The 22,358-nt window shown below is 34.9% G+C and overlaps 1 protein-coding gene across 1 annotated transcript; it reads right to left on the bottom strand.

The window, feature by feature from the left end:
• Nucleotides 1-2,910: 2,910 nt before the first annotated feature.
• Nucleotides 2,911-20,349, bottom strand: LOC134668340 (uncharacterized). The gene is made up of 9 exons (XM_063525821.1): nt 20,164-20,349; nt 19,380-19,456; nt 9,234-9,414; nt 6,596-6,808; nt 5,770-6,006; nt 5,515-5,700; nt 4,545-5,063; nt 4,368-4,463; nt 2,911-3,084 (listed from the first exon to the last, which is right to left on the bottom strand). Exons 1-9 carry the CDS (start codon nt 20,347-20,349, stop codon nt 2,935-2,937), a joined length of 1,845 nt encoding a protein of 614 aa, XP_063381891.1. The 3' UTR covers nt 2,911-2,934.
• Nucleotides 20,350-22,358: the final 2,009 nt, after the last annotated feature.

Here is a 22,358-nt window from a genome sequence, read left to right as displayed (position 1 = left end):
AAGTCACATGTCCAGAATATGTTTTTATGAGTTCTGCATTAAAATCTGCTGATATTCCATTTTGACCCAAAACTGTTACCGGTAGAATCGTATTGTTATGATAGAACATTTGCTTAAATTCTGCGTCACATGGCAACATGATTCCTTGTTGATATTCCCGCGTTTTGTTCATTTTTCTGTCTGCAACTGTACATTTTCAGTAAAGTACTGGGCCGAATAATACAAATTTGTAGATAAACGTGGGAGTACAAAAGAAGAAAACAATAATATTGAAAACAATTACTAACATCTAGTTTGTTAATAAGGATTCATTGAATTATTTAGATTTTATTAACACGTGCAATATGAAGTAAAAAACAATATCAACATATTTTATTATTTTGAACATATAAAACTTATAAAAATATCATAAAATATAATAGGACACTGAAAAATTAACAATAAGGCCCCATATTTAAAAAGATATCAATTTGTACCTATAACTTTAATACGGATTTTAAATGACTTTTAAATTAGCGAGGTTGTTATTATTTTATTAATTATAGGTATGTATAATTATAATTTTCTATAGGTGCAGAGCGTGTAGAAGTTACTTTTACCTCAGGCTTTTACCACATGTTACCACGATACGCTTCTTCGATTATTTCATTACGAAGATGATGGACACCTAAAATAACCAAAAATCATACACAACATGTAAACAAGTAAAATGTAATTGTACTCCCACGTATTTTTTCAAAGTCAGTGTCAAAAGTCACGTTTTTGGGTGAAAAAATGTCACTTCTGACACTGACATATCAGATCCATATACATATTATCTAATCCAGATCTAAACCTTTTATTCAAATCAGAGTACGCCTGTGTATCGTACTGAGGTTGACTGAAGTAAGCATGATAAATACGAACGTTTCCGAGAAAATACAATGGCAAACAATTATGCACTACATCTTACGTGCTGTTACTACTTACTTTCGCAACAACTGCAGGTATTATATTCAGTACTGCAATCACACGACATCTGTAAATTCATCGCTATTATAAAGTGTATAAGTAGGTAGGTCCGTAAGTTAAAGGCTAGCTAAATAGATAAAGTTGAACCAAGATAAGTCTCCAACGATTTTGATAGCACACACAGTGCAAGTGTTAATTTAAACTGCAGTCAAGCTTCTATGATTTATGATGATGTAAGTATAAATAATAACGCTGTAAAGCCAAAAGAACGCTGGATAGACGAAATTCAAAAGAAAGCTGGTAGAGACTGGATCTTGAAAGCGCAAGACAGGAAACAATGGAAACTGATGGAGGAGGCCTTTACCCTAACTGGGGCCATATGACACTCACGCACAAAAACTATAATTATTTAATTGTTATATAACTGTTTAATTGTATTTATTTAATGTGTTTAATTATGTTTTAACTATGTAGTTACATGGCAATAAAGGCTTTTTTATTTTATTTATATATTTAAGTATAAATAATAATTGTATTGCACTTTAATCGAAATCTGTCGAAAAAAATTGACAACAAAATAAACATCGTCTCTAAGCATGTACCTACTTATACTTAAAAATTCTTATCCAATTAAACTTAAACTAACCTGACAGTGACACATATCAAAGGGAACTTGAGTAATGGGAGTTTTCGTCTTGTATCCTTTGGTCCCTATTACTCTGTTGTCGATGCAATCGCTACCCAGCGTACACTGGGCTGCTCTCATATTACTATTAAATGTGCACTTTTCGCCGGAGCAAGGTTTGAGTTTGCAAGACTTCGCCACCGATTTGACTACGTCGGACTTCGGGACCTTAGCACACAAGGGGCCGCACGGAGTATTATGCCTGTGAGGACAAACTGATAGCTTGCCCTGGGGAAAACAGATTCTGTCATCAAGATGAGAATTTAAAGCCACAAAAGACCACGACTGGGGTGGTTATAAGGACATACTCATTTCCATATCAATAAAGGGGTCCACTGATTAACAGTCCGCCGGACGGTATCGGCCTGTCAGTTGTTCCGAACTGTCAAACTTTTGTTCTAACTGACAGGCCGATACCGTCCGGCGGGCCCAGTGGGCCCTAAGGGTCCTTAAGATGTACGGTCTGTCGTTTGTCTGCCTTGTTTGGCTGTCTGTCGTGAACTGATGGTATTTAGTCCTGTGATCGTTGTGTCGAATTTTGAATTTAAATGTCCGTAGTTCCAAATATGTATGTCAGTCAGCCAGTCAGTCAGTCGGTCTAAGGCACTGGTCCCACCGCGAGCTAGTAAGCTATGAGCTACCTGCTATAAACACCAACAAAAGATAAGCACTCCCGTGTGCTTAAAAGAGACACGGCGATATTTATAACTCACCGCTGGGCGAGTAACTATAAATATCGCCGTGTCTATTTTATTTACACGGGAGTGCTTATCTTTTGTTCGTGTTTATAGCCGATAGCTCATAGCTTACTAGCTCGCGGTGGGACCAGTGCCTCAGTCAGGTGCCACGGAGGTTGGAAGTCACGACAAATGAGATACATATCAACAATCAGTCATTTGTAAGGGTAAGCAATGGTTACATGAAACAAGCACAGGTATATGGGTATATGCCTTGTCCATAATGTCCATTTGAGTAGTTCATTTAACGAAAATTACAAATACACACAACAACAACAACAACAACAACAACAAGAAAAACCTTTTTTGTGAAATTTCGTGAGATTTGACTGATACCACTTTTTCCATATGTTTGCTGCGGGATCCTTTAGTTCGGATGAAAATGGATTTAGCGATCGACCGCAGCATACAAAAAATTATGTTTTGAGTAAACTTTATTTAAAAAAAAAAAGCATTAGGTATTTTTTTTTAATAATTTAGTAAAATGTATCCTATTAAGCTTGAAGTCATTAAAAAATATTTAAAACTGGATTCGGTTGTTGCTATTCTTTATAAATAATATCAACTTACAATATCTTCTTTATCTTCTTCAAGTTGCCCACAAGGCTCTGGGTCAGAAGCAGGCTTTGGAGCCTTTTTCATACATATACAATTCTTAGGTCCTTTCGGGCAATTGCATTGATTAGAACCACCCCACCGGGCACAGGGCTCCTGCAATATCAAAGAAATGCCAATGGATAACCTGACTAAGGCTGAAATAATGAAAAATATTAAAATTCAAGACCTCAATGTTTAATTTTTTTTAACTCCCAAAATGAAAAATTGGTACAATTTTATTGATAAAAACAAAGAAAGAAATAACCAAACATAACTTAAAAATATATAGAAAAAAAATTTGCAGCAGATCGCCGTCAACGGGCAAGGTGCCCAGAAGGCTGGCCGTATTTCCCCGCTGTATAGCAATAAGCCACCGTGGTGCCACATTGACAGCGTTTTGAACGTTGATTTCTTAGATTTTATTGAACAATGAATTGTATGGCAACTGTGTATATCTATGAACGTAATACCTTTGCCTTTAGGCATTAAGTCCGCCATTTGTACATTTTATTTGTATTTTGTGCAATAAAGTTTAAATAAATAAATAAATAAATAAATAAATAATAGGTAAAATTAGCAAATTTTACTATTTTGCTATACTATTAAGACGGCTCTAGACACAGTTCATATTGATTCAATGCCATTGATCCCACACTATTCAATTCAATTCAATTCAATTCTTTATTGATAAAAATATAATTTTACATGTCAGGTACATATATGCTTAATGCTAAGTCTTATAATTAATTATTAGATTTATTTACATAGTTGGGACAGGCAAGGCTGAGCCAGCGAACTAGTAGTTGTTTATTAGATGAATTAACGTGTAAGTACCTATATTATAGTTTTATCTACTTCTCACAGTGTTAGGTCTCGAAAAAGGCATCGATTGAGTAGTATGCGTCAGACGCCAGTTTAGATTTAAGTTTTTTATTGAAACATAGGTCGCTAGTGGTTTGTTTCAACTCCAGCTGGATTTTATTATATACAGCATTATATTTTTTTTATTACAGTCAGCATAGCTATTAGCCTGCATATTATATTTTGTATGCAAGGATGATAAGCTAATACTTTTGCTGACTGTACATAGGGAAGAAGGGAGCTGGGTATGGACAAAATTGCTAACGAAGAGTCCATAGAAACCAAATTAACAATTTTAATACCTCTTGAGACGGAAAAAATTAAGATCAAATAGTAGGCTGAAGCAAAAATAGTAGTTTTTACATTAAATTTATACACGATAAAATCAAGGGCAAACGCCTTGAAAATGCCGTGCACAAAACGAGTGACTGAATTTAATTCATAACTTTCACTCCCTTTGTTAACAATCTTCCATCATACCATTTTGATACGGAACCCTATATTTGAATATGAGTGATATTTATAAAAACCAATACGTTTCTTGCGTCAGTTCCTTTTTCAGCTTTTTCTATTTTTTTAGTTTTAATCATATTCATACACTTCATCAGCTCTTTGTATGTATCAGGATCCATCTATAAAAATATTATAAAATATTATACTATAAAAATAAACGAAAATAATATATCATATAAAATCAATAGCACTGTACTCACTTCGCAGCGCGTTTTGACAGCTCCGCCAATAATAGTCAAATTCAAATTAGTTTTCACTGTTGCTAAAATGAATTCCTGCAATTTTTTCCTAGTTGCGCTATCCAACTTTCCATTAGTGCTTTTTTGCAAGCATTCCAAAACTTGAGCTGCCACAACTTTACCAGGTTTAGTATTAATTTGCCTTTCTAATACTGTCTGCATATTGTCAAACACATTGTTTATAAAATGGGTTTTAACATTCACGCAAATACATGGCTTCAGTGGTCCTTCACATGTGTCACCACTGTATGCACAAATCTCCATTTCTTCTTTACACCTAGGGCAGTCAGTACAATATTTTCTCAGATTATCTGTATCAGATGATACGTGGCATTTGGTACACTTCAATTTGAATTCTTTAATATCGGATTCACACTTAGCGATTTCCGATTTCAAAGACTGCTCCTTGTTTTTGCATTTTTCACCACATTTGTCGCATGTTGTTTGAAGCAAATCTATTTCTTCCGCAATGGCTTTTGCCTGCAATCATTAAGCAAAAAGTACAGGTCCGGTCGGCAAAAACATCTTCCTCACAGACCAGGTCAAAGTGAATCTAATGTCAATCAATGCCAGATATACTGACATAGACATAGCTTTTGGTTTTATCTGTAATCCTATTTAAACTTCTTAGACTTTTTTGTATACATACTAGGGACTTGCTAGGGACACTAGGGTCAAATGTGCCTACTTATTTAACTCCAAAATTCGAAATTAAAAATATTTTTTCAATTTATTATATTGCGTGGGTTGTTGATGTATATGCCGATTAAGGTAGACCATTACTACTATTACATTGTAACATTTAAATGAGATTGTGATATAGTTACCATATACTTTAAAAAATGTTGGAGCACAGCACAATACCTAGTGGGGAGAAAAGTAGGCACATTTTATGGTACCTACCTATTAATAAACTTTACATTCTACAGACCTCTGCTCGGAGATCTTCATTTTCGAGCTTCTTTTTCAATAAAACTCTGCAAAGCAGAGCTAATTCTTCTCTCGCTTCTTTAATACATTCGTCGCCTTTCTCAATTTTCTCTTTTTTTAGTTGTTCTTCATTTTTTTTTACAATTTGTAACTTTTTTGACTCCTCTGTCAATTTCTTCATGCAATCCTAAAAACAAACAATATTCTCACACTTATTCGCATTACTTGAAACAGCTAAAATTATTTAACAACATACATCATGACACTTTCTTTTGGCTTCAAGAGTTGCCGATGCGGTCTTTATGTCATTCGTATTTCTCACAAGTTTTTGTTCTAAATCCGCCGTCTCCGCTTGTATGGTTTTGATGTCATTTGTTTTATTTCTGTATGTATCTCTCATTTCTTGTATGCATTTATCTATTGTTGACATCTGTTCTTCAAGATTTTTTTTATTTTTTTTCCACTTACTTGCACTCACTTGGACTACGGTTAGCTGGTGGACATTAGACAATAAATATATTTCAAATCAAATACTATTTTAAAGAACCAAATAACTCAACAGAGTTTAACTAAACGTGTGGATTTCACTACCACTATCTAAAAAATCGGCCAAGGGCATTCCGGGCTCACACTCAGTGCTCAGTGTAGGGTTCCGTAGTTACCATTATGTCGAATAGGCTAAACGCGGGCTATTAGTAAGAAAATAATAGTATCATGTACTACCAAGAGATGTATGCACTTTTTAACCTTACTGCATTGCTTGCTGCTGCGTTTATTTCATATTTTTTAATACTATCCAAGGATACCCCACACCCTTGGGTAAAATTATCATTTGTATGGGTGGTACCCTAAAAATTTTTTTATTGTAGTTTTTGCTTTAACATTCTGTCGTGCATGCATGCATGATTTATATATGTATCCATGCTAAATAGCAGCTTTCTAACACTAACGATCACGGAGCAAATAGCCGCGGACGGACAGACGGACATGGCAAAACTAGGCATAAGGGTTCCTATGTGACTACGAAACCCTAATAAAATGGGGAATTAATTTTATGTTTTCATATTACATTAATCGACTACCTCTTTTAGTAGTTCCTCTTGTCTTTTCTTTGACTGTTCTAGCTTCTGCTTGTATTCGTTCTCCATGGCCTTCCAAATGGTATCTGCCTCATTCAATAGCTTAATCTCTTCCTGTTCTCTTTGTTCTAACCGACTGATTTGCGCCTTTAAGTGTTCTTGAACACTCAATAGCTCTGTTGCTTTCTCGTAACATCTTTTCTCCGTTGAAGCAGCCTAAATTAGATGATTACGTCATAAATTCAAATAATAAGGAAGGGCTGGTTTTAGCCTGCCAGATAAGGCTGTGGCTCCGTTTTCTGATAACGCATAGTTACCTATACAGGGCGTCCCACGGCTATGCCACATGGAGGGAAAGTACCCTAAATATTGTAGATGGAACATTTTACTGAAAGAAGACATTATTTTAATTTAAAAAACAATTTAAACTGCATTCATAGGTTTTTAAATAATTACATGGTTGAGCCGGGAATCGAACCCGCCGCACGAGAAAAAAAGTCACCCTGTAGCTTTATCATACCGATCGAAAGGCTTGATCATAAGGATTATTTTTTGCTAAATAACATAGTGTCGGAAATAAAAGGAAGCCCATGAATTTTAACATTTTTAATTCAAAATTAATTAATTTAATTTATCAAATGCTCAAAATGTAGTCTCATTCTGTTGAATACAAAGCCGCACTCTTTTGATTATTTCGCTAAATTTCACATCAAATGTTAAAATTCATGGTCTTCCTTTTGTTTCTGACACTATGTTATTTAGCAAAAAATAATCCTTATGATCAAGCCTTTCGATCGGTATGATAAAGCTACAGGGTTATTTTTTTTTCTCGTGCGGCGGGTTCGATTCCCGGTTCAACCATGTAATTATTAAAAATCTATGAATGCAGTTTAAATTGTTTTTTAAATTAAAATAATGTCTTCTTTCAGTAAAATGTTCCATCTACAATATTTAGGGTACTTTCCCTCCATGTGGCATAGCCGTGGGATGCCCTGTATATATTTTTCCAATGACATTGAATAATACATATATACAGGGGGAAAGCTTCGACGAGAAAACACCTCTAGCTTAAAATATTCCGTTTAATTTGTCGACCAGCCAGGCTAGCTTTTTAAACATTTCGTTTAACTACATAGTTTTTGAAGGTTTAAGCAATCTAGTGGCATTGAGGCTATTTTAACTACACTTTCTATCAGCTGTCCAACGTACTTACAGGGTGGCCCCGCTTACTATTAACTTACTTACTATTATACTTATCTACTATGTTTGTCACCGAGCAACATGAATGAATGAATGTTTATTTGCACCAAACAAGCGTATACCTAGCTAGGTGTTACATTTTTGTTTTTGTACTACATGCCAAGTCATCCCATCATTGCCATGACTGGCGTACACAGACCAACCCCTAGGCGGTTTTCTGTGCTGGCGTACAAATATTATTTTTATACCAACTAAATTGACTATGTACAGTCAAAGAATTTAATTTACTAGCATTTTGTACTTTGTCACAGTGACAACCGTATGAGGTCTCTAGCGGCTTTCATATTGATTGTCACTGTGACAAAGTACGAAATGGGTCGGAAATTAAATTCTTTGACTGTATTACAAGATACTATCAGGCCTATTCGGATTTCGAGATAATCACAAGATCTAGAGACGATTTAGAGATCAACTAGATCTACAATAGATAGATATCGAAACGACATTGAAACGATATGTCAGTGTCAAACAAGTGTCAAAATTGACATTTCTTCAAACAAAAACGTCACTTTTGACACTGACACATCTAATCCATATCGTTTCAATATCTAGTATTTGACGTATCTCATTGTTCGAATACGGCTGTAAGTCATAACTTGTCGAAATCGTTCAAGAGGACCTCCAGAATCGCGGAAACGTCAAATTTGACATATCTATCTTACAAATATCTTTAAATTTTATTTTATTTTTTTTATTTTATAAATATAAATAAATATAAATTATCCATATCGTAACTTGTTGAAGTCTAGTAGAAAAAAAAGAAAGAAAGAAAGAAGAAGAAAAGAAGAAGAAGAAAAGTAGTAGAAAAAAAAGTAGTAGAAGTAGTAGAAGAGTCTAGATTCATTTTCCGAATCGAGGCGTATAAACCGAAACTTATAGACTACGATTTTAATTTAAATTTCATGGAATTATAATTATACAATAATACAACAGCATAGACAACATAAACTTAGATATAGATAGTACCAAGTTATTTGTCTCTTTACTTGTTGACAATGATAATTGTTGTTAAGTAGGTGAAATAGACCAAACCATATGCCCTATAGTTCGTTTTTTTTAGCATTAGAAAGAACTTCAAAGAAGGTAAGCGATCTTGGCATGTCTTTTAATTGAAAAACGCTTTGTAAAAATCAATAACTATTACTTATGAAAGCAGAAGAATATAAATGATCGTATTAGATTCATACGTGCATAATTGTTACATATTTGCCGTAACTTATTTTTAAAATGTGTTTTTCAATTAAGACACATCAAGATCGTTTACCTAATTTCTAATGCTAAAAAAACGAAGTATAGCTAGCAACTGCAATCAAGTAGCATTGGTGTCGTTAACACGGCATAGTAGAAAAGCTTCCAAACCCAACATAAAAAAATAGTTTACCCGCTTCATGTTAGTTAGCGCCTGTGAAAGAGGCGTCTCTAGTGGAGGTGGTGGAGGGCCACATATGTGACAGCAAGTCCCACACGGACTCTCCGGCTTAGGTTTTTTCTTACAACACGAAGTGGCTGATGCTTTGGATTCGGGATCGACGGTTTTTGGACAGGAAGATTTGCCACATGTTCTGTGTGGAGATAAAGTTTGCACGAATGTAAGTAATTCTTTTGCATAATTTATTATATGAGTTGCGTGTTATCACTACCACTACAATATCTACTACGTTGCAATATCGCTGTTTGCTTTTCATTCTAACAATCATCATATATATAAAATTGAAAAACCAGAACGGGATAAAAAACGAGAGAAGAAGCGAGATGGCGCCTTACAAATTTCTAAAAAAGTTTTTGACACGTTTCTCGAATACGACGCACGTATGATAAGAAAAAACTGTTCCAATCTATTATCTAAATATGAGAATATAACTAGAACATAAAATTTATCGCTTTCGATGCGTATTTAATTTACAATAAGCAAATGAAATTTTCAAAATAACTTTATTCGGCCATCTCTCGGCAACTCTCGGTTGCTTTCGTTTGGCGGTGCTACAGATTAGACCAAAAAATCCGTAAGTTAAGGTGGTTCTCCTTGCTCGATTTTCATACAACTTTCTTGGCACCCTAGCTCCTATTATATAGGGTTTCTTCACTTGTATATGTAATGTTTGGGTAGTATATATATTTCTGTCTTCGCAGAACGTAAAAAAATACTAGATTTTGATTAAAATTATTAAGAAAAAAGCCTTTGAATATTGGTAAAAATTTGCCCCATTGCTTGTTTGTGTGAGTGATGCTTATAGTGTAGGTGTAATTCTAACATGGCGACTTCATTTGACAAGCAATCATTTTTAATTTATCAAAGGTGTAACAGATGGCACTTTAAAACCGCAACACAGATTACCTGTGTATTTTGTTTTATTTTCACTCAATAGAGGGAGATATATTTAATGCACAAAGCATGTTACGAGTATACTCATTTAAGAGTCTCCTTTCTGATATAATTTCATTCCCAGATTTAATATAACTTAATAATTATTATGATTATTACACAATAAAATACATTTATATAACTATACATTTAATAGAAAGGTCAGTCCAAACAATCATTCGCGTAACGGTCGTCCACCGAAAAGCCTTGTGAATTCTGCTTTCGGTTCGGCAGAAATATAAATGTTCGCTGGAAAAGCCTATATTTATTGTAACAATGATTTTTAAACTAAAATACCTAGCTATATTTTTCTCAAAAATATATAGGTATGTGGAAAAAAATGTCATCTTCTTGTAAATAAACAAGATTCTATATGTTCTACTTGTGCATAACAATAACATTAGTAGATTATTAACCAAGTGATCATTTCTTGTTGAAATTTTTTTCAAAAATGTTGCCTTTCACCCGAGTTAAAACACTCTACTTTTCATTTCGCATATAAGGAAAGTAAAATGCATGTGTTTTTTAAATACATTTTTATACTAGGTATTTTTGAGAGTAGGTACTTTCAATTAACAATTTGGCCAAAAGTAATATCGTTATTTATGGAATGGGGAGTCAAATATCAGAATGGAAATTGTTATACATCCATTTATACCCAAATTTCAATTCCTTATTGTAAAAAGAATAATAAAATCGTACTTGGAATTGGAACCTAAACTGCTCTAGTGCAGAAACGTAGGGTAAACCGGGTGCAATAGTACCACGGGGCAATAGTACCATCGTTATTATCTTCACAATTACAACGAAATATGAATATGTGGGTATATACGATAAAGCCCAATACTTGTCTGGACCCGCTCACTTAGTGTAGTAAATAAAGGTAGTGGACCCCGCAGTAATTCCTCAGCCAGAAAAAGCTTTACAGTATGATAAAGTATCAATAAATAAAAAGTATTGTATAAATTTCCAAAGAACAATAATAATAGTATTTAAGTAAATACCTAAAGTCTTAAATCGTTAATATCTTTTTAAGGAAAATTGCTCCGTTTAAACTTTCTTCTCCGGACATGTTCATGTAACGTATTGCAACAATATATGAAATATCAAAAAAAAATCCCCGCAGAAATACCAATATTAACAAAATATATTTTTTTGGCGTGGCTTGGACCGGAAAATTGCTCAGTCTAATTTTTTCACTGGAATGCCATTTTATTGCCGATTTATACATACAAATTGAAAATCTAAAAAATTTACCATGTAACTATACTTTTTTTCAGAAATTGCCTTTTTACTCGCTGTGGAAAATTTCTCTATCCATTTTATTTATTGAATTAAGTTCACAGTTTTCTTTCCATTCAACTATAAAAACATCCAAAAAAATAACGAGCGTATTCAAAACTAAACATATCGGGAGCAGTGTATAGGAGCGGGGTGTACAAGGGATGACAGTTCTTTTGGATATTTTGGATTTAAGTATACACGTGACTACTTAGTATATATTAAAAAAGAAATCAGGCTGAGAAATTTTCCACTCTCAGTTTTTTATAGTTCTAAAATACATAAACTTGGGTATGCATTTTTTTTGGATTTTCTTACCCACTACGCCAAATTATATTCTAAGATCATATAAGAAGGAAAAAATGGCAGAGCAATTTTCCGATGAAAATGAGCGCCAAAAAAGGAATTATCGTAAAAAAAATATTCTCATGTTTGACAAAAGTTGTAGATTTTTTTCTAGTATCAGATACTGATACAAATAACTTATTTGGTAAAATAATTTTGGACGGAGGAATTACTCGGTTCAATATATAAACAGATTTGTATTTTTACGTATAAATACCTAACTTAGGAGTGGTTTTTTTTTTGGATATTTATATGTTAGTTTCGGCTCATACTATACAATAACCAAGCAAAATTTCATCGACTGAGAAATTAATGCATGGGTCTCCATACAACAACTTGCTTCGTTTACTACACTACACTAGTCGGCCGCTCGCTGCGACGCGGAACGGAGGTGCGCGGAGACCATTTTTGTTTTCGAGTGATCAAAGTAAGTATTTACGAGAAATATTTTGTCATATTATTCAAAACCAAATAATCCTAGAGTTAGATTGGTATTAGATTATGATTAGTTAGTTATCAAAGTTTCTTTTGTGGGACAGTATGGGGATGAGTTAGGTAAAGGAATTGAAATATAAGTACTTTATGTAATTTTGGGTACTCGGGGGCATTAGTAACTATGTGAGCCGGGGACAATTGTACCGTTACAATTGACACCGCGGTACAAACGACTCCTTAACAACGTTACCAAAAATATTAAAAAAGCATTAGGAGAAACCAAAAATAAAGGAAAAATATGAGACGGAAAAAGCAAAAGGGAAGGGAAAAGGCAAGGTAATAGACAAGGGGAAAGGGACCGGAAAAGGAAAAAATATTCAACGACAAGGAGGATTCTGTAGAAGAATACTATTGCCTAGTCTGTGGTGAGCCTTATAGTATAAGCAGATCCAATGAAACATGGGTGCAATGTGATAATTGTCAATTGTGGGCTCATGAAGAGTGTACTGACCAGGGCCCTATTTCACCAACTACGACAGGTATGGCAATTGTCAAAAAATGACAGACCTCTGTTTTACCACACCGACATTTGTCAGTGACATATGTCGAGTGACAATTGACAAGTGACAGGTGACAATTTTGTAGATTGTTTTGTATAGAATTTCATATAAACATGACAGGTATTTTGGTACAATTGTCCATCTTAAATTTAATGACAATTATTTTGTGAAACAAGGGTAATTTTTACTAGTCGATATATTTGTCAATTCTTGACAAGATATCGTTAATTGCTTTCTGTGTACCGTGTTGTCATCACTAACATGATATTGATTGAGATCCCAATCCCACCTAATGCAGCGTACCTACATTATTTGTTGACAAGGCGTGAAAGCATTATTTTTTTGTTACTTTTAAGTTATTTTTTCTGCAAATGCAAGTGCAGTGACGTCAAAGTAGAAATCTATTCTTACCTACTTTATGTATTCCCTTGTATAAGAATGTCACCTCTGTTACTTTCGCGTAGATTCATTTTCTAACCAAAACCCTAACTTTACCGTTAGTGCCCAACTTCGCCCAAGTAAATTATAAAAAAAACAATACCTACCTATTTACCTAAACATACCTAATTTCGCTACCTGTCCCCAACTCAATCAAAACTATACTGAAACTTATTCCAAATCCTAAATGTTGAAGTACTAAACGCCTTCGTAGGCAACAATTACTATTTATAGTGTTATTATGATTTCATGCTTGTTAAGAAGAATTTAAAAGCGATTTTTATTTGTACCCTAAAGGCGAATTTAGGGTACAAAGTTTGTTTTGCCAACGTTTGCCAATAACGGGGTTTGCTAACAACGAAAACACTACAATTGTCACCTAAGCCTGACACAGCTCCGATTTCATGTCAAGAATTACCGACAAATTGACAAACATGTCGACTTATAAAAACTACTCTTGATTCATCAAATCATTGTCATTAAATGAAAGATTGACAATTGTAACTAAAGGCGTGTCAAGTTTATAAGCATTTCTATACAAAAACAGTCTACTAAATTGTCACTTGTCACCTGTCACTTGGCAATTGACACTCGACATATGTCACTGTCGGCTTGGTGAAATAGGGGCCAAGAATTGAGTTACACTTGTCATAATTGTGAGTAGCGATTATCTTACTATGAGATATGTTAGTTTAAGGTTCCTTAAAGAGCATTCGCTCATCAGACACGTAAACGTACATTTATTTATGAATTGGAAAAAAAAAACACCTCAAGCAAGCGGTGTGACTTGTCATAACGCACGCACAATATTAACTTTAATAAACGTAAAGTATCAGAATTTCACATTTTTTGTTGGATTTTACAAAAAAAAATAAGTAAAATACGATAACCCCTAATTCCGGAACCAGTTCCGGAATTCCGGAATTCGAATCCAATATCGAAAATCAGTTCCGGAATTGGAGACCATCCGATATTGCAAGCCCTAATTGTAACACAAGGAATCATTGACCAAAAACGGGATTTTCTACCATATTCTTACCGTTAACAACAATTACCCTCAAAAATACGTAAATCAATAACCTACTATTTCATATGTAGGTACGTACAGTTTTGGTTCAATTCCTATACATTCTGAACTAGGAACCATTATCCAAAAAATGGTACTATTGCCCCCGGTCTACCCTATCATTTCCTGCACACCTTTTACAACAACAATGACCGTCTTTCATAGCATGCGAAATGAAACGGATATTTCTTGTTTTCTTTGCATTAGCATTTTTCTCTCGATAATTTAATCAATTTGCAACATAAGTATTAGAAGAATCGTCATAAATTCATAAATAACAAAATATAAAAGGACATACATTTATAGAAGGTTTCCCCGCGCGACGTTGCCAATTGGTTTAAAGGGCAACATGCTCGCAACGTTTGGATGTCAATAATTCGACAATGAAAAATTATATTTCAAATCAATTCAAACTTGATATTTTTGACAGTAATGGGTTACTTACTTAAATAAGAAGGCATATTTCGCCCGGGTCTACTATGGTCAAATGGTCTAGTGGCTTTTAGCTAATGAGTATAAGTCTAATAAGTTGAACAGCATGACAGGGTTCAAACCACGAACAAAGACTCATTTCTTTTTGTATTTATTTTAATTCATTTTTTTGGCTTTTTATGACCTTATTTTTTATCACATGATTATTTTACGATTTTTAATCATTATCAAACGGGACTTACCTAATCGCGTATAATTAAGTTTTTAAAATTTACCTCCGAGTTCCAACGTTCCGATGGCGTAGTCTCCGTGGTTGTCGGGTCGGGCTCTTAGTTCTCTTAGACAACGGGGACGGAAAAGTTGGAGGTACATTTTAAAAACTTAACTAAAACGGTTAAGTACTGTTTTTCTAAATAATAATATAATGTATAGTATTTATTTTAACTCTAAATTAGTTTTAATAGGTATATATATATTAGAAAAGGTGGAAAGGCTGACCATATAGTCATCCAGCGTGGAAATGCTCTCAATATCCTTTAGCATTGCATTTTCTAAAAACCTATCTAGATAGAACATTAGGTGTTTATGTAAAATGGTAACTATGTATAATTTCAATAAAATGTAGGTAAAGGTATACTTACTTACTTTATAGTTCGTTTTTTTTAGCTTTAGAAATAAGGTAAACAATCTTGATGCGTCTTTTAATTGAAAAACACATTTTAAAAATAAGTTACGGCAAATATGTAACAATTATGAATCTAATACGATCATTTATAATCTTCTGCTTTCATAAGTAATAGTTACCGATTTTTTAAAAACGTTTTTCTATTAAAAGACATGTCAAGATCGCTTACCTTCTTTGTAGTTCTTTCTAATGCTTAAAAAAACGAACTATAGTTAGGTATAGTTTTTAGGACTGACCAACAATGACTACGATATTTACGATAGGTACAGAAAGTAAGGCTGACTGCTGTATAAACGTAAGGAAACATAATTATAATTATGTACAACAATATATAAGGTATACCTAAATGAACGAGTTCACATCCCATCATAATCACAATATTTTATTGTGTTTAAAGAACGATATATTTTGATTTTTTCTGTTTCTCATTTCTTCCCCAACAATGTGACTCACACGCCAGCTTAGTAGTGTTACGTTACTACTAAGGTAACGTTAAAAGCGTTTTTTTAATTTTAGGTACCTAATATAATTTGCGTCATTTTCAATTGATAATAAGAATAACAATATATAAATTATAAAACTTTTCATAAAATAAAAATAAAAAACAAAAAAAATAAGCACCGTCGTGATTTGAACCCAGAATCATTGTAACTAGCTTAAATTTATTCAAAACAGATGTTGTGGGTGCCACAAGCACATGACAATTTACGTTTCAAAATTCCAGTTGGTTCCAAGTTACTTGTCAATGTCACAAATAAGAATTTAAATTCTAAATTGTTTTTACAAAAAATAAAATTTCATGCGCTGCACTGCGCCCTCTAGGATACTTTATTGTAACATTCCAAATCTACTGACATTTGACACTGACTTTAGGTATGTAAGTGTGCGTGAATGCAAGAAATTGCAATATTTTGCAGTTGGATTCCGGTAATAACGAAATGAGACAATGTTGAGTTGAACATGTCTCGATTTGGATGTAGTATTTTTTATAGTTTTCGCACATATCAACACATCTTATGAAACTTTGTATTTTGGGAGAAATAGTGAAAATCCACAATTCGTGCACAGTGACGCCATCTTTTGGCTGATAATCGGCATCCCATCCCTAGACATCCACCTTAAAGTAAACTAAATTATGTTTGTCATGTTGGTATACAGGTATTTCTGAGTTTTTTTACACGAAGTAAAATAAAAAGTGCTGTCAACCTCAACCTTAGTCTATAGAGCCCATACGAGTGATTTATGTCATATATGACTTATCATTCTTATCAATCAAAGTAATTACTATATTATTGTTATCAATTTGTATTTTGTTGTTTTAAATTTATTTTTGAGTTATATTATTCAGATTGACTTTCACGGCTTCGGCAAACATTGCCATTCGTCCGGGGAACGGGCTAAGAATGCTGAGATGGGCCAAAAATACAAAGTTGATAGTAAGTTATGTAGGTAGATTAAAGTGCATGTTCAGATATTATTGAGCGACCTGATAAAAATAAGCAAATATACAGTCAGCAGTCAGCCAAATATCGTAATATAATTTTGTTGCCATAGAAATAAGGATGTGGTCCGATATTGTGGCGAAATATTGAGAGACAAAAGCGGCTAAATTCAGTGGTGGCTCGGACACTTAGAGAGAATGGGAGAGGATCGTGCCGTGAAGAGAGCGCAGGTACTTGGGACAACAAAATGGGAGACGCCCGAGTGGACGTCCTAGGTACCGCTGAAACGACGTAGTTGCTCAAGACCTGCTCAACCTCGGCCATGGCGACTGGCGAGAGCTATCGCAAGACCAAGAGGACTAGACTACCTATGTTTGTATGAAAAGGCGATACGAATATGGACGACCACCGCCCTTAAGGGCCCCCCCACATCTGACATCTTTCGAGCGTCGGCGTCGGTCCAGCGCTATGGAAAATGACGTCGCTGCGCAGTTGCGTCGACGCTGCGTCGACGTTGCGTCGACGTCGGCCATAGAATTGTAGACGCCGACGCTCGAAAGACGCCAGATGTGGGGGGGCCCTTAAGGCGAAAATTAATCTAATGAACGTTTTTGCAACTAGGCTTATAAGAACAAATAATAATTTTATCTTGAAACAAGTTTTAAATAAATACGTGTAGATGAAAAAATACAATCTTCCCTTTTAATAACAAAACTTCCGTGAGACACAGACATATTAAACAGACAGATATATTGTTTTTCGACTTAAAATACGTGAGTGACCCGTTCTTAATATATTTAATAATCTTCCCTTTTATCAAATCACATAATTTTTTGAGAAATTTGCGAAGTAAGTTATCCAAATATCGGTTACAAATAAGAAGTCCCTCCCTATCACAGTTCTGTTATAAACCCTGGCAGGGTTCAATACATAATAACATCGGTATTTAACTAAACATAAGACGAACTCTTTATTTCATTTACGCGAGCGGAGCTGCGGGCCCGTCTAGTATGATTCATAGTAGGCATAGGCAAAGAACGAAATCGTAATTGTAAATATTTACAAAGTTTTACATATAAAACGCCACCAAGCTCCAAGGTCTCGTATTTGTGACGGTAAAAGTTCAAAACCCTTCATCATCATCCTTCTAGCGTTATCATCACGGCACCCTTGGGGAGCCTGGAGTACCTACGCTCACTGACCTAATTCCAAGAACTTACATAGGCACAAGTTTTACGAATGCGGTAACCATCTGCCCTTCTAAAAATACTACAATATAACAGATATTATGAATAGTCTCTATGGTTACAGATATTATGAATAGTCTCTGCATAATTGTAAATTTTGAATACTTCCTGTAATATTTGTATATATTTTAACCAGTGTGTAACCGCCATACGATAAATAATGGTTAATAATACCTACATTACAATTGGAGATGTAAAAGGTCCCCAAAGTACTAAATAGGTAGGTAGGTACTAATATGATTTCGAGGTAGAATATCGTCATCACTGTAGAAATAAAGATGTGCATATATTCGGCATATTGGGCCATTACTATCTATTTTATGCTGTCTGTACATATAAGATGACAATGTAGGTATGTGCATAAGTTTTCACAATGAATATCTTCGGCCCGATTCGAGTTTTAAGATGTAGGTACGCAAAATATTACGTCTATACTCCTAGAATCATAATATTTGACGTAAGTATCTTAAAGTTCGAATCCGGCAGGTATACAATTCACAAAAGAGACGGATGTGGCCGAAGCATAATTATACACCGTGTTTTTTTTTTATTTCCGTTAATTTCAAGGGTGCATTCCTGAGCTTAAATTAAGTAACTTTCTCAAAGACACCGATATTCTATTTAACTCTATTTCGGAGCAAATCAATAATTTATTTTTTTCCTATAAGGCCTCTACAAGCGTGTACACTTGCCTTAGGGCCGGTATACATATTGATTAGTGTTTAGAAAGAGTTCATACATTTGCTACTAAACTTAAGTACAATCTCGGTCGATCGATGATCAAAATGACATTGATATGTCACAGATTTCAATTGTTTGGTTGAGTTAAATGTAATGCCCGTGTTACAACAACGCTATATGCTACATTTAATTACTTTTTAAACTTAATTTTTTTTTTATAAAAAAAGCAAAAAATATATTTTTTTTTGAAAATTAACTATGCCATTTAGTTCTCTTAAACGTACTTAAACATACCCCGAAGTTAACGGAATTCAATAAAAACACGGTATATAGGTAATGGTACTCGTACGTCTCTTGCGATCTACATTGCCATGGAATTTAACACTAAGGGCCAGTTGCACCAACCACATTTGACGGACTGATCAACGTCAGCCGGCGCGCCCCGGCGCTTTACTATGAAACTTTCCATACCTACATAAAAATTTAGCGAACTCTTTAACGATACGAACATTTTGGTGCAACCGACCCTAAGTAGGTAAATCATAAAACTTACCCTTTTGATGGATTTTTACCCACTTGGTAGCACGAGAACTGTGACCCATATATGCCACTATTTCCTCTTTCTGCCCTCTGTTGAATTACATTCTAAACAGAAAATTAATTATGAGGTACCTAGTAAAAACAGGAAGAACTCGCGTTTCCCCAAGAAAACATGTGTAGAGTTACCACTCTTTTATTATTTAAGTAATAAGAGTAGGTATGTATGTATTAGGTAATCTATGGTATCAGTTCAACAGTAGGTAGGTATAGGTATATTATGACATGTCCTGGTAGAATGTTCGCGATCCCAGGACGCCTCCCCAAACGGCATATTGCGGGAAACGCCGGTGTGGGTTTAGTGGGTAGGCTCCTCCCCTCTCTTCACAATTGAAGAGAGCTGGGAGGTGAGAGTCCCACATACCCCCCACATTGGGCCCACCTCGGGACCAGGGGGACGATGCGTAACGGCATTCCCACATCGAAAAAAAAAAAAAGGTATATTATGACATAATATACACGGTGGCCAAAAATAACTGCATTTCCGTTGCCAGGGAGGTTTTGAGATTATAATGAGCAACTTTTACTATGGGACCAACCCCGAAATCGGGAAAAAAAGTTTTACCTAACAGCCAATTTTTTTTTTTGGCGCTTTCGGGGTTGGTCCCATAGTAAAAGTACTCAGTATAATGCCAAAACCTCACTGGCAACGGGAAAGTAGTTAGTTTTTAGCCACCCTGTACCTATCCTTTTTCTACTGACAAATAATACATGACCATGACCTTATATAAAGTGTTTACCTGCAAATCACAGACAGGATCCTCTTTCAGAATATTCCAAAATTTGCACATGAGTTTTAAACCGTAATCGTCTTTCGCGTCAGGGTCGCCAGTCTCGTTGGACTGGGTTGTCTCCGAACTCAGATCTTTAACCAGCGCGTCCATGGCTTGGTATCGGCGCGCGAAACACTCTGGGACTTCGCGCATGTTTACCTGTCAAGCAGTCAGTAAAAAAAGGCGGCAAATTTAAAAAATGTAGGCGCGAAGGGTTATCGTCCCATACAAAATTTGAATTTCGCGCCTTTTTCTAAACGTTACATGCCTATAAAAAAAGATATTTATAGCCAATTAAAAAAGTACTTTATTTATTTATTACATATATTGGTTCTTTTTCACCACACCAGCTCGGAAAGGCTGACTTTGCACTTCAAAAACTGATAGCAAAGTTGCATTTTATTCACATGTGAGGCAAAGTAAACAAATGCAGATTTTGAGTGGTTGTCTTATGTTTGCAAGTAGAATTGACTTTTAAATGATGATTTTGGATGATAAATAGGTACTTAATAACATTCATTTGGATTTGATTTGGTTTGATTTTGTTTGATGTTTTACATGTACTATTTGCTTCGGGTTGGTGTGGTGAAAAATTTTGTGTTTCACTCGGAGGCAAATTTTGTTTAACCCTCGTGCTTTGAAACCCTCGCAACGCTCAAGATTCCATTTTTCGAACCACTCGCTACGCTCGTGGTTCAATTTTGGAATCTTTCGCTTGCTCGGGTATCAATATTAGCACGAGCGGTTAAACAACAACTTTGCCCCCTTGTAAAACAAATAACTATTTCAGGACGTATTCTACTGAGAGGGACAGTGAAAGCTATCTTACTTCTCAGTCCCTCTTATTAATAGCATAGCATAGTATAGGTAGGTATAATACGAAAAGGTAGATATTGGTAATAACACTAATAATTCATGAAATATCTTATAATGCTTCGTACTTCTTGTTTTTTGTGATCGCTCATCGAAGTCACAAGATACACTGTACGAATTAAGAATATTAGAGTTAGGTACCTATACTTACAGGTACTTTACTTACTTAGTTAGAAAACAACGTGATATACGTTGTTTTCTATCTTAACTTTTTCTAATTTCTTAAGGCGTATCCAGATTAGTAAATTTTTCGCCAATCTGATTTCAATTGCCCGATCAAATCAGGAGGTGCGGACGCAAATACCAATTTGGCTCGCCGAATTCAACGGCGGATAATGACCGATATTACTGATAAAATGAGGTGCGGACGCGAGAATACTAATTTGTAAGGCCAGTAATTCTTGAATCCTTACTTGAATCTCTATATTCAAGATTTGCGTATGATTATAATACACAATTATCTGTGGCAACTACAATACCGCAAGTGGACGGAAACAGGGCAATGGACGGTGAACTGACGCAATGACCTTATTATTTGCGAAATATATATAGTGCGAAGAAGTTTTACGATTATACAAAATGTATCAATGATTTATATACTTTGGGTTTAAATACGTCTATGTAAATACGCGTTTAAAACTTACGTGCAACTTAAAAGATGTAGCGAAATCTGGAGTGCAAAAATTGGTACTTTGTGTTTTAATTAGTTTTCATGCACTATAAACAAATAATTTTTACATTGTTGTTATAAATAAGTGTGACTGAAGGTGACACCATTGTCAGGTTATCTTGATAGGTAAAGATAAAAGTTTAAAGCAGTTCTTAGTGGCCAGTACGAGAAGAAAAACACCAAAACAACACGAACAATTTAACACCGAGCAAACTATAAATTTATACGGTATTATTAGAAATCAGTTCGCTTATTTTAACTTTGCCTTAACTATGAACTAGATCAAATAAACTCAGATTAATTACTTATTTTTCAATGAGTTCGTTCGCGCGGAGTTTTTTCCAGCTTTGTGTCCTCTTCGCGCCAAACCCGTTGTCAAACGTCAAAGCTGTAACAGACGGGCGTACCGGATCGCGACGTCCGTGGTCCGTTCAACACATGTTCAATATATCTCTCTCTCGCTCTCACTTATAGCTGGGTTCTTAATGGGCGTACATACGGTGGACCACTTTCCACTCGATCCGCTACGCCCTTCGAGCAACACGGAAGGGAGACGGCATTCGCACTATTTCCCCTCTGCCGAGGTACAAGATTCGCGCGTCAATTTAATCTAGCGCGG

The sequence above is a fragment of the Cydia fagiglandana genome, chromosome 10 (genome assembly GCF_963556715.1).
Source record: "Cydia fagiglandana chromosome 10, ilCydFagi1.1, whole genome shotgun sequence".
In the NCBI taxonomy this organism is placed as follows: Eukaryota; Metazoa; Arthropoda; class Insecta; order Lepidoptera; family Tortricidae; genus Cydia; species Cydia fagiglandana.
The sequence above is the reverse complement of the archived record's forward strand: the minus strand, read 5'-3'. Positions and strand labels throughout refer to the sequence as shown.

What these genes read in the sequence shown, in the direction of transcription:
- LOC134668340 (XM_063525821.1), bottom strand. Translation starts at nt 20,349, where the DNA reads ATGCGCGAAGTCCCAGAGTGTTTCGCGCGCCGATACCAAGCCATGGAC. An exon ending in CGCTAACTAACATGAAGCGG is followed by an intron (nt 6,809 to 9,233) that starts GTAAACTATTTT and finishes CATCTAATTTAG; the next exon opens with GCTGCTTCAACGGAGAAAAG. An exon ending in CCAAAAGAAAGTGTCATGAT is followed by an intron (nt 5,701 to 5,769) that starts GTATGTTGTTAA and finishes GTTTGTTTTTAG; the next exon opens with GATTGCATGAAGAAATTGAC.